Source organism: Mus musculus, chromosome 4 (assembly GCF_000001635.26).
Source record: "Mus musculus strain C57BL/6J chromosome 4, GRCm38.p6 C57BL/6J".
NCBI lineage: Eukaryota > Metazoa > Chordata > Mammalia > Rodentia > Muridae > Mus > Mus musculus.
In genome coordinates this window covers 85,377,847-85,389,997 of record NC_000070.6, presented here as the reverse complement: position 1 = coordinate 85,389,997, position 12,151 = coordinate 85,377,847, and the positions used below count along the sequence as shown (strand labels likewise).

The window sequence follows — 12,151 nt, the reverse complement described above, 5'->3', positions numbered from 1 at the left end:
ACTGAGGAACTATTAGCAGTGGAGAGTTTCTGGAGACAGTAGAATCCTTCCTTCTCTGAAGGTGTGACCCCTGGTGGGTTTCCCATGCTCTAGTGCATGGTGCCACACCCAGGGACACAAGGACATGCAGACAGCACTAACTGGACTTAAAGACTTGAAATTCGTTGAAAGGTGTATGGGGGGGGCATTGGAGGAATTAATGGAGGAACTAGGAGGTAGAGATGATATTTCACTCTATAGATGGATGAAATTAAAAATAAAGAAAAATTAAAAACAAAATAGCCATAAGCCCGGCCAACTTATTTCATTTTCTCTATTTGGCACTGTGTTCTCCTGCCAACAGCACTGTTTCTTAAATCACATGACTTCAAGGAGCCAGCTGCCTGGACTTACTCTCTCCCCCCAAGTTCTTCTTCATCCTGGAATTAGTGATGCAAGTGCCTACTAAACTAACTCACCACTTGTTTCTGGAACTTGCCCCACATGCCCCAAGCTGGAGATGAGGTTGGGACCAGGTCTGGATTGGCTCCATCCAAAGGCAATGGAGATCCAGAGAATCTCAGCCCACCCACTGTCAGCCCAGAGAACTGGCAAAAAGGAAGAAGCAGAAGCCTCTGTTTCGTCTTCAGCAATGTTTATTGGAAACAGCAGTGCTTCCCGTGGTGAGTTTATACATTAAGCAGGAAGATTTGCCTTTCACTCCACACGATCCACTACCGCAAGTGGCATATCGGAAGCAGCACGCTAAACCTCTGAAGGAGCCTGTACAGCTAGATAAATAGAACTCTGGGTGCCTATCGGGACTTCCATAACTGAAAGGAGAACAAAACGAAAACCCAACACTGATCAGCGTACACAGCACTGTACACACAAAATGAGGAAGGGAGGCGTTCAAAGTAATGACTGGAGTGGAAAAGGGGTTTGCATATGCAGCCACATACCTTAAACTGCTAAGCACAAAAATCATCTTTATTTGGTCCTCATTGAGGGCAGAATATGCACAAATGATGTTCAAGGAACACAAACAAGTAAACGTGGGAAGGAGCGATGCTCACTGTCTTGTTCTATGGAGTGGGAAATGCTTACTAGTGTTTCTCTCCTACGTCTTTGTGGTAAAGGGACTCAGGGAATGGACTGATTCCTGGGTAAGTAAACAGAGAAGGGAAGACAGCCGTGCCCCCTTCCTGTACCCTTCAGAAACGGGCTACGTATATACACAGCTTCTGTACAGCAAGGAATCTGAGCTTAGAGACCAGATTTCTTCCCAATTCAGACTGGAGATTTTTTTTTCTTTTCAGCCAACATACAGATTGCTCACCATCTCACTCAGAAATAAATGGGACCCCCCCCCTCATCTGCCAAGTGCTTAACAGCAGGGAGGGAAGAAAACTGGCCATGTCTCAGAAGTATGAGGGAGATAGATAGATAGATAGATAGATAGATAGATAGATAAATGGATGGATAGTAGATAGGTAGGTAGATAGATGATGGATAGATAGATAGATGGATAGTAGATAGGTAGGTAGATAGATGATGGATAGATAGATGGATAGATAGATAGATAGATAGATAGATAGATAGATAGATAGATAATAGATGATAGATAGATAGATGATAGGTAGATAGGTAGGTAGATAGATGATAGATAGATAGATAGATAGATAGATAGATAGATAGATAGATAGATAGATAGATAGATATTAGTGAACAAAGGTGCTTTGGACAATTAATACTTTTGCTAATGGCATCAAGAGACCAAGTTGCTTAAACCAGCAGACATCTTGCTGGTGAGGGGATGTTTTTGCCAACAATTCTGTGACTCACATATTTAGGAAGGGAAAGTGCAACAAAAAGGACTTTCTCCTCTGTAAATGGAGAACTGGAGACCTTGAGATGGCCCCTGGGTGAGAGACAATATCTTCAGTGAGGAGAGTTTTTCTGCCATGTGGTTCACAGGCATGTTACCAGGAACCACAGCCTCCTGAGAACTGTGAAGCCAGTTCTGGGACTCCTGGCTAGTCTCAGATGGTGTTTTAAAGCATGTACCAGGCCCACTGGCCTTGGAAGATACCATCTATCACCGCGTCTCCTGGAGGAGCACACGGGTCAACCCAGGGCACGTGTGGGCTTGGTGACTCATCCACTGCGGCCTGCATTCGTGATGTATTGGAAGCAGCATTACCAAAGCAGTGGTTAAACTTAACTATCTGGGTCAGAAGGAGGTGAGCCAGCCAGCACAGGATCCTAATGGGGCAGAGCAACCAGAATTTCTACATAGTTGATGGGGAAAAAGCCAGACTGGCCATGAAGCATCCCCTCATACCAGTTCTCGTCAATCTGATTAGTGAGTGTGATGATATCGCCCTCTTTAAAACCCAATTCCCCTTCATTTTCAGGTTCAAAGTCATACAGAGCTCGGCAGCAGGGCTGATCCATTTGGACACCTGAGAATCAGAGACAGAGAGAACGTAAAAGGTCACAGCAGGTTGCGGTAGAAGGTTGATCCGCTCTGATCACCCCAGTGGCGGCTATGGTTCCTCCGGATTCTCGAATGAAAATCACATATACACAGCCTTCTATTTTAATATGCCTCAAATAGCGCAATGGCTGGGCCACTCTCAAACTTACACATAGCTAACACCTCCCCTTTGATAGTCCTGAATTATTACTTACTAAAATCTAAATTCCATCTTTGTTATCCTAGACCCAAAGGGAGGGAGGCCCTTGGGGCCGCTCTTCCCCAGCTCTGACATGGCTGGATGTTCTCAATTGACAAAACCTATATTTTCCCCAGAGGAATATTGGTGTGTACCCCTACTTCAGTTTCCCCATTGCCACGATCATTCTCAAATGCCCACATACAAATGAGACCCAAGTTTTCTCCTGGCGCATTTCCAACTGTAAAACTGTCTTGCTTAAAGAAGTGGGAACCCATCTGACATTGGGCATGGGTTGTAAAAATCTGCAGCTTATCCCGTTTTTCCTGGATCTTCAGTGATTGGTTCACTGCAGTAGAAAGCTCTGTAAAATGCTGTCATGGAATGAAGAAGGGGGCATCTGAATCTCTGTCCACAGATCAGAGCGTCCACTGTTGCCCACTGGGGCCCCAAGGGCAGTGGACCTGAAGGTCACACTTGCCACATAAATTATTGATAACTGCACTTCTCCTTGCCCACAAACAAGACATACAGTTCATTTTTCATTTGGTAACCTCTCTAAATAAAAATAAATAAATTATACTGTTTCCCTTTTTAAGACATCTCATTAGTATGAGGTCCACAGACACTTTTCTATGTTCATATTTATGTGCATGTTATATTAATATGTTTGCTCATTTTAAATAGATACCTTGAGGGCAAAGTCCACTCTTTATTAAATTATGCAGCATGTATTACATTATTCTTATGCTGTGGATCTTACAGCATACTCATCTGTGCATATTACACACCAATTCACCAAATATAGATTATGATTTTCTAAAAATTTGTTGTTAAATAGACATAACCATTTAATGAAAATTGTACTGTTAGCTCTAATTTGGGGTTAAGAAGCAAATAGAATGCTTTTTCTTTGAGCCAGTCACACAGGGCAAAGCCAGGGCCCACTGTTCTGTGTCCTGTTTTCCCTTATTACAGCAGTTTTCACGAATCTGGAATTACTAAATTTGAAGAATGAGAACTGATCTGTGATTCTAAGACTTTAGAGTACTGTCTATATTACTAATTACACTATTTCGAATGGGAAGCTATGTAAAAGTACTAACATGGATGGATTTGGCCATGTCTGTAGTTAAACTCCTAAGCACTGCTTTTCCTTCTCCCAGCTTTGTCAGGAAGATAAGCCTGATGAACTTCGTTATAATTACCACAAGAATACATGTTTCAGAAAGAAGGAAAAGAAGGTGGGACAATGGAGCAAGGATAAAACTTGCCCAAGAACAAAGCTCCTACCTTACAAACCCTCCCATGAGCAATGACTTGCTGTGTAGGGGAAGCAGAATGCTCTCAACTTTCTCAGCATTGCCTGTGGGTGTGCCCAAGGCCCAGGAAAGGGGGCCTGTAACCTTATGCTCCTTACCTGGAGGTTTGGGTGTGCCTGTGTGGGAGAGACCCCCGTTGGGCTGAGTACTGTCTCCAGTGGCAAACTCTAGGCTCATCCGTGGTTTGGGCTGATATTCCCTTCTTGGCTGAGATGAAGCTTGTCTTATTCTGTATCACAAAGAAAAGGGATGATGGAGAATTACGTAGCCAATTACAGGTGAACAGAAAAGCAGTAAAATCCAGGAACTGCTTGGCTCACTTAAAGAGCTACCATGATCCAGTGGAAATGTGCTAAGTACCCTTGGTCTCCCATATCCCTGACACCTGTTCTTCGGGAGGTTTGTCATCCTGTCCTCACTGTTTGCATCCTTTCTCCCAATCTCTCACTCCTACATTCAGAGTAATTTATGCTAATATGCACCACGTTAGAGACCAGGAACATAAAGGTGCATAAGACAAAGTTGCTGCCCGAAGGCAGTGTGTATAGGGGACAGCAGGCATCACTGACCACAGATTGCCACCAAGAGCTCAAAGTGCATGGGTGGGGTTTAGAGATATGGAGAGTTTATTTAGCCATAAAGAAGCTGAGATATGGTTTAAGGAATGAGATCATAGCTCTACATATGAAAGAAAGCTATTCCATGTAGAACACGGGAAGGGTTGAAGGGAGGAAAAGAGGAAGAGCCACGGGTTCTGATAAGAATGAGCAGATGGACATACAGAGAGTAACAAAGAAATGAAGGAAGGCCAGTAAGAGGATCTTTTCCAGTGTTAGGTATTCAATAAGACATATATAAATATACACACACACACACACACACACACACACACACACACACACACACACACACACTTTATTTTAAGGAAAGGAAGGTTAGGGGTATGGAATTCTAGAATTATACTGATTTAAACCATGTTTAAAGATCCTTTCCCAATCTGTGGGCTGCCGATATGTCCTACAAAAGCTTTGCAGTTTTATGAAGTCCCATTTATCAATTGCTGATCTTATGGCCTGAGCCACTGGTGTTCTGTTCAGGAACTTGTCTCCTGTGCCAATGAATTCAAGGGAATTTCCCATTTTCCCTTTTATGAGATTTAGTGTATCCAGTTTGATGTTGAAGTCCTTAATCCACTTGAACTTGAGTTTTGTGCAGACTGGTAAGTATGCATCTATTTCCATTCTTTTACATGTCGATATCCAGTTAAACCAGCAACATTTGTTAAGATGCTTCCATTTTTCCATTGTTTGGTTTTGGCTTCTTTATCAAAAAATCAAGTGTACACAACATCTGATAGAGGGCTAATGGCCAAAAATTACAAAGATCTTAAAAGGTTAGACACCAACAACCCAAATGGCCAAGTAAAACATGGGCACAGAAATAAACAGAAAATTTTCAACAGAGAAATCTCAAAGGGCTGAGAAGCACTTAAAGAACTGTTCAAAGTCCTTAGTCATCAGGGAACTGCAAATCAAAACAACTCTGAGGTTCCACCTTATACCCATCAAAATGGCTATGATCAAAATCTCAAGACATATCTGATGCTCGAAAGAATGAGGAGCAAGGCAAACATTCCTCCATTGCTGTTGAGAGTGTACACTTGTACAACTACTTTTTAAATCAATCTGGTGGTTTCTCAGAATAGTTCTACCTTAAGATCCAGCTATACCACTCCTGGGCATATATCCAAAAGATGCTCTAACATCTCACAAAGATACTTGGTCAATTATGTTCATAGCAGCTTTATTTGTAATAGCCAGAAACTGGAAACAACCTAGATGTCCCTCAAGCGAATAATAGATAAATAAAATGTGGTATATCTACACAATGGAATAGTATTCAGCTATTAAAAACCAAGACATCGTGAAATTTGCAGGCAAATGGACAGATCTTGAGAATATCATCGTGAGGTAACCCAGTTTCAAAAGGTCATGCATGGGATATACTCACTTATAAATGGATATTAGCCATAAAATACAAGTACCATGTTACACTCCCCAGACACAAAGAAGCTAAACAGGAAGGAAGGCCCAAGCAAGGAACCTTGAATCTCACTTAGAAGGGGGAATAAAACAGTCATGAGAGGAAGACGGATGAAGTGATGGGGGAGGGAAGCTTGGGAGGGGAGTGGGAGGATTCAGGATTAGGTGTGGGAAAGGATAAGAGATATGTCTAGATGGCCATGAAAATGAACGAAAATCTGCAACTGCCAGGGGTGAGGAGAGGGGACATCTCCAGGATGAGACACGGCCTGGGACAAAGGAGGAACCCAATAATCAATGGGGGTGGCCTTAGCTGTAACTCACTATACTGTGGATATGGAACCTGAAGAGGCCACCTCCTGTAGCCAGACAGGAACCCCAGTGGAAAGATAGAGACACCAATCCACTCACAAAACTTTCATTCCCAAATTTATCCTGTCTACAAGAAAGGTAGGCACAGGGGATGGAGCAGAGACAGGAAATGGCCAACCAATAACAAGCCCAATCCTATGGGCAAGCAGCAATCCCTAACACTACTGATGATACTCTATTCTACTTGTAGACGGAAGCATGTTGTCCTCTTCGAGGCTCCACCCAGCCGCTGACTCAGACAGATACAGACACCGTCCACAGCCAAACAGTGGATGGCGCTGTGGGCCACAAAAGGGATAGGCTCTACACGGGAAGACCCACAGGGTCGACTGACCTGGACCCTTGGGGTTCTCAGAGTCTGAACCACCAACCAAAGAACTTACAAGGGCTGGACCTAGACCCCCTCCCCGCCCCCAATCATATGCAGCAGATGTGCAACATGGTCTTCATGTGGGTCCTGAACAACTTGGATGGGGGCTATCCCAAAAGCTGTTGCCTGTATGTGGGATATATTATACTACCTGGGCTGCTTTATCTGACCTCAGTGGGAGAGGAAGCACCCACCCTCACAGAGAATTAAACTGCCAGGGTGGGGACATACAGGGGGGAGGGCTCACTCAGAGGAGAAGGGGAGGGTTATGCAGGAAGAATTGTAGGAGTGTGTGACCTGGAGGGGGAATACTGAGTGGGATGTGAAGTGAATAAATAAAAATGAAAATAAAAAAAAAATAAAAGAGCATGTTTGAGATGAAAAAGAGAGTGAACATACTCCCTTCATCTTCAACAGAAGTGAGAGGTACATAGTGTGGCTGGTGTTCTGATACATTTATTTTAAGCCTTTCTACTAGAGAAGCTTCAGAGTTAAATACACTTCTGCAAGGGTGAATTGAAGGTTTATACTAAAAAAGCACAAATCAAAGAAGGATCTAAGGTGATGGGAAGGCCAGCTAGTCCAAAACAATGCAGCATATGACTTATGACTGAAGGTCTCACTGGACACTCAGCCACTAATCACCCAGGAAGGTGTACTCTGGACATGATCTTAAAGGTAAAGGCTGCTACAAAATTCTTTGATATATTGATTTAGGAAAATTTCCTCCTTCATGTAGCTAAATGAAGCAAGAATAACAAGATCCTTGGTTGATAATGATGTCACCTGGCTAAATAAGGTATAATTAATAAGGCCCCTGCCTTAAGATGGTTCACTTCAATATTCTTTTGATATTATAATGATGTAAAAGGGATTCCTATGCAATAGAAATTGTGCCCTAAATTCTGATATTTTCTTAGGGCTGCAACATGTAGTATAATGAACTTTTATAGGTGCAGGTACCCCAAATTCTACCCAGCCATGATCACAGCATAGCCCACTGACATTCTACGTCACACTTAATGCTAGGCTATGTTGTTCTGTAGATGAGAGGAGGAATTCCTTTTGGAGGAATCTGATGTTGGTCAAGGCATATCTGTCTTATAGTGCACATATTCATTTAAGCTATACCTCACAACCCCAAAGAGCTCTATTCATGTAGACAACTACTACAGCTCACAGTGGGGCAGGTTTAAGGAGGTTGAGCAGGAACATGGAAACAGTCCTCTGAAGGTGGACTGGTGCATTATCATTCAAGGAAAACAAGAATGAAAAGACACAGGCTTCTAAGTAGCTTTTGCCCGACCATGTGCCCTGACTCACCACTGTGTGAGCCCCTCGGTGATGACGTCACCTCCCTAGGCCTCACAGTACTGCTCATCTGTTAGGTCCACAGGGCTCTTTCAAAGCGAGCATATGCAGGGTTGTGCTACAGGATATTGCTAAGCAAATGACAGCCACCATCATCAATTCTGGTGTACCATCTATGGTAGCAAATATACACTTCGTATGTCAACATCTCATAAACACAGGGTCAGAGCCGGAAGAAAGCAAGACAAGGGAAGGAAGACAAGTGCAAAGTCAAATCAAGCAGCCCCTCCAGGAGGTGCCCGTGTGGCATCAGCAGGTGGGTTGGCGAATGTTGGTCTCCGAGTGTCATCTTTTATTTCAGTTTCTTGGCACATCCTTTTACAGCCGATAAGAACCTTAGGGAAGTGTAACTCACCTTTCTTCCAGTCTGACAGTGACCTGCTGCAGGATCTGCACTGCCTGCTTGTGGTACTCCAGCTGAGCCTGAACAAGTGCGGAGAGCTGGCTCACCTGTTCTATCTGGAAGGATGGAGAGAGCACTCTTCAGTTACCACATTACTGTCCCAGAACGGCAACTGTGCAACGATTGTGCAGCCTGTCGTGATAACACTCATAGCTCTGCAGGTTCTGGGTTGACTAAGAATTTGAGAGCATCCTTACACTCAGAAATGCCTGTAGTACCATAAGGTCAGGCCTTGGGCAGGTCTCATTGTTTTCATTAAGCTTAACTATAAGCTTTCTGGTTACGATGTGGCTTCTTTCATTGAAGTCCTTTAGGAGAAAGATTCTATAACTACAGGACTCTTTGCTTCCTGTCTGCAGCAGCCAACATGAAATCTAAGCATCATTTTATGTGCTAATAACCAATGGCAATAAAAAAAGAGGAAAATCGATTTCTCACTTTGGTTACCACAGTGTAGAATAAAGCTTTTGACCTCTTAGCCTGATCCAGTTGGGATTTAAAGTTAATTATCTAATACTCTAAACAGCCTTCCTTTTGGACATTGTATGCTGTGATCTACCTGAGTTGTAGCCTTCAAGTCAAAGGTAATGAACGCTGTCCTGTAAGTTTGAGGATGTGGGAGGGGGGCTCAGAGTACAAGGACACACACTGGCTCAGAGTTCCTACAGTATTTCACTGAGTGGTTAGGAGGACAAAGTTGTCTGTAGACAAACCTGAACTATCTCGGGATGATGAGGGCTCTACATGTTCAACATACCTTCGCTGCCACTCAGGATGTAAGCCAATTAATTAATGGGATGGCTAATTTTGGGATGACAACACGAAAAGTTTAAAAGATACTCAAAAGCTAGCAAAGCATGGTCCTTGGGTGTGTCTGTGGAGTTGCTTCCAGACTAGATCTGCATTTGAATCAGAAAGAACTGAGCAAGGATAAGCTTGGCATATCTAAAATGGTACACGCTACCCAGTACATTGAGGATTCAAATAAAGCAAATGACAAAAGAGAGAGATTCACTCCTTTCTCTCCTGGGGCTGAACATTTACCTCCTCTTGCATTTGAACACCAGAGCTGCCAGCTCTCCATCCTCGAGACTTGTGTTTCTCTGCCATTTCTGGTTTCCTAGCCTCTGGTAACCGAATCAATTTGCCAATGCCAACGTTCATTCTCAGGCCTTTAGAATCAGTCTGAACTATGTTTCCAGCCTCACTGGCTCCCCACCTATCTGGAGGTATATGTGGAGCTTCTGAGCCTCAATCAGCCTCCTCATGAGAAACTTCCCCTTTCTCCCTTGATCTCCAGCTATGCACCCTGCATCCATACCACCTGTACCTATAACCCTATGGTTTTGTTTCTCTGGAGATTCCTCCAGTGATGAGTACACAAAGCCCTACAAACGTCCCAGATGAACTCTGGGGTTAGATGGTGGAGATGGTCCAGGACAAGAAATCCAGTTATTCAAATCTATACATGTGTGAAATAAGGAAGAAAGCACTGTTCATGTGGCTTTACAGCTGAATGAACTCAACAGAAGTTAATGTCCGAAGCCATAAGTGATAATTTAGAATTCTGGTGATGCAGGGGCAACTTCTAAACCATCTCAGCCATGCCCTGAATGAATCATCAATTCTAATTTATGTATTTTTCTATGAAAATTTCAAGATCACTTCTATGTATTGACAACTTTATAACTTCAGAAACTCAATTCTGAATGTAATTTATTCATAATGCAGGTCATATGCTCTATATTAAAACAGTAGTTTGTAATATGTTGGATTTATATGTGGGTTATCAGAGTCATTATCTCTGCACTTACTGGCAATACTTTAAAATCCATTAAAAATAGTTCTGGTTCAATCAATCTATAAGGATAAAGAAATGAATTCCATTTCCATGTTGTCTGTATGATAAATCACTAAGATAAGTGGCCCCTGTGTGTTCTTATCACACAGAGGAACCAGATGGTATCATGTCACATGATATGTCTTTCAACACATCAGTGCTATGCCTCGATGGTAAAATTAAATGAAAACCCAGAGAAAAGCAGCTTACATCCATCTCCAAGAGGTTGAACATGCTCGACTCGGCGATTTCTTTAGACTCATCGAATTTCTCCAGAGCTTGGCGGAGTTCTTCATCTGGAATCTTGCCTTGTCGCTTCTTCTTATAATCAAAGTCTAAGCGTCGGCCTTCCAGCTTTTTCAGATGATGCTGAAAGAGCCAAGGGCAGGAACATGCTTCCAAAGGACATATTATGGAAAAGACCTTCTTGTACCTCATTTTTCTTACATTCCTAGTAGCTTCCAAAATGTGACTGGCTGAGTTTGAAATTGCATGTCACCAGAGAAATGAAGACACATGTACCAGCAACGCAAATGCTTCTAGTGGCTAACTGTAGAGGGACACCTTGACAAATAATTCAGAATGAGAAACAAGTCACTGAAAGACCAATGTCCTTTTGCTAAGCATTCCCAGGCCAAAGCCAAGTTGAACTATATCTCTTCTCCAAATGACAAGAAGGGCATGTGGATAGGCATCACCCATACCTTCCACCTCAAGAAAATGCTACACACAAGAGCCTGCCAGTCACCTTCCTCGTGAGAAATGGGAAAGCCCTCTTTTCTGAGGTAAAGGTAGAAAAAAATGAAATTCCTTTTTTATTAATCTAGTTTACCAGAGTCACCTAGTATGTTAGGTAAGAATATCTGATCACCTAAGTCAGAAAAGCCAGGCTGAGCCTAGTGATCTGCATCACAACACCTGCCCCATTTGACAGAGGTAGCTTTTAGGGGACAGATGAGTTTACCTCTCCAAGGACAGGTGACACAACTCAGTCACAAACCCAAACTGCAAGGGACCTTGGAGGATCTTCTATCAGCACTACCTCCCCTAACACACACACACACACACACACACACACACACACACACCTGTAGCTTTAATCCCTCACTGTAGTATCTCCATATGGTAAGGTTCATAACCTCTCTAAAGATGAGGATAAGTAGTTTTGTTCTGTTTTGTTTTCCTGAAGATCAACAGTAGTTTCCTTTCTTAATAGCTGTAGCATTCTACGACTAACTGGTGGGAGAAAAAAGTGATTTTTTCCTCTGTTCCTTAGTGTGTATGGACGAGGGAGGAAGAAGAGAAGATAGAAACAGAGTCAGGGGTGGTAGAGAACTGGCAAGATAAAGGATGGGTTTTGTTCTACACCCTGCTCCTCTCACCGCATCTCCCACCCCCAACTAACACTCTAATCCCAACTAAGTGTGCTTTCTTTTGGCAAGGGGGTGCTGTAGAAGCATTTGAACTCACGGCCACTCAGAGGCAACACCAGCTTAATTTATCAGAGATATCTCAGCTTTTCTGTATGTTTCACAAAGCGTGGTTATTCCTTCTAAACACCAACAACAATAAGGAAAATATAAAAATCGAAGAGTAATATAGTAGCTACTTATTTAAACTGATAGAAGTACAACTAATATTTGGGGACCCCATCAGCCTCATCCATCATTAACAGAGTTTAAAGTCCCGGATAAAGGACATCCCTTTGGCTGGGTGGCAGTGATGCAAGCCCTTAATCCCAGCACTACTGAGGCAGAGGCAGGTGGATTTCTGT

General features: G+C 42.9%; 1 protein-coding gene across 2 annotated transcripts in view; it reads right to left on the bottom strand.

The window, feature by feature from the left end:
• Positions 1–617: 617 nt before the first annotated feature.
• Sh3gl2 (SH3-domain GRB2-like 2) overlaps positions 618–12,151 on the bottom strand; it is a 183,925-nt gene continuing 172,391 nt past the window's right edge. For both annotated transcript variants that reach the window (NM_019535.2, XM_006537710.3), the window contains exons 6-9: positions 10,588–10,746; positions 8,490–8,593; positions 4,078–4,208; positions 618–2,444 (exon numbers count right to left, since the gene is read on the bottom strand). In NM_019535.2, coding sequence (NP_062408.2) covers positions 2,245–2,444; positions 4,078–4,208; positions 8,490–8,593; positions 10,588–10,746 — 594 coding nt within the window. In that variant the 3' untranslated portion in view covers positions 618–2,244. The remainder of the gene's footprint in view (positions 2,445–4,077; positions 4,209–8,489; positions 8,594–10,587; positions 10,747–12,151) is intronic.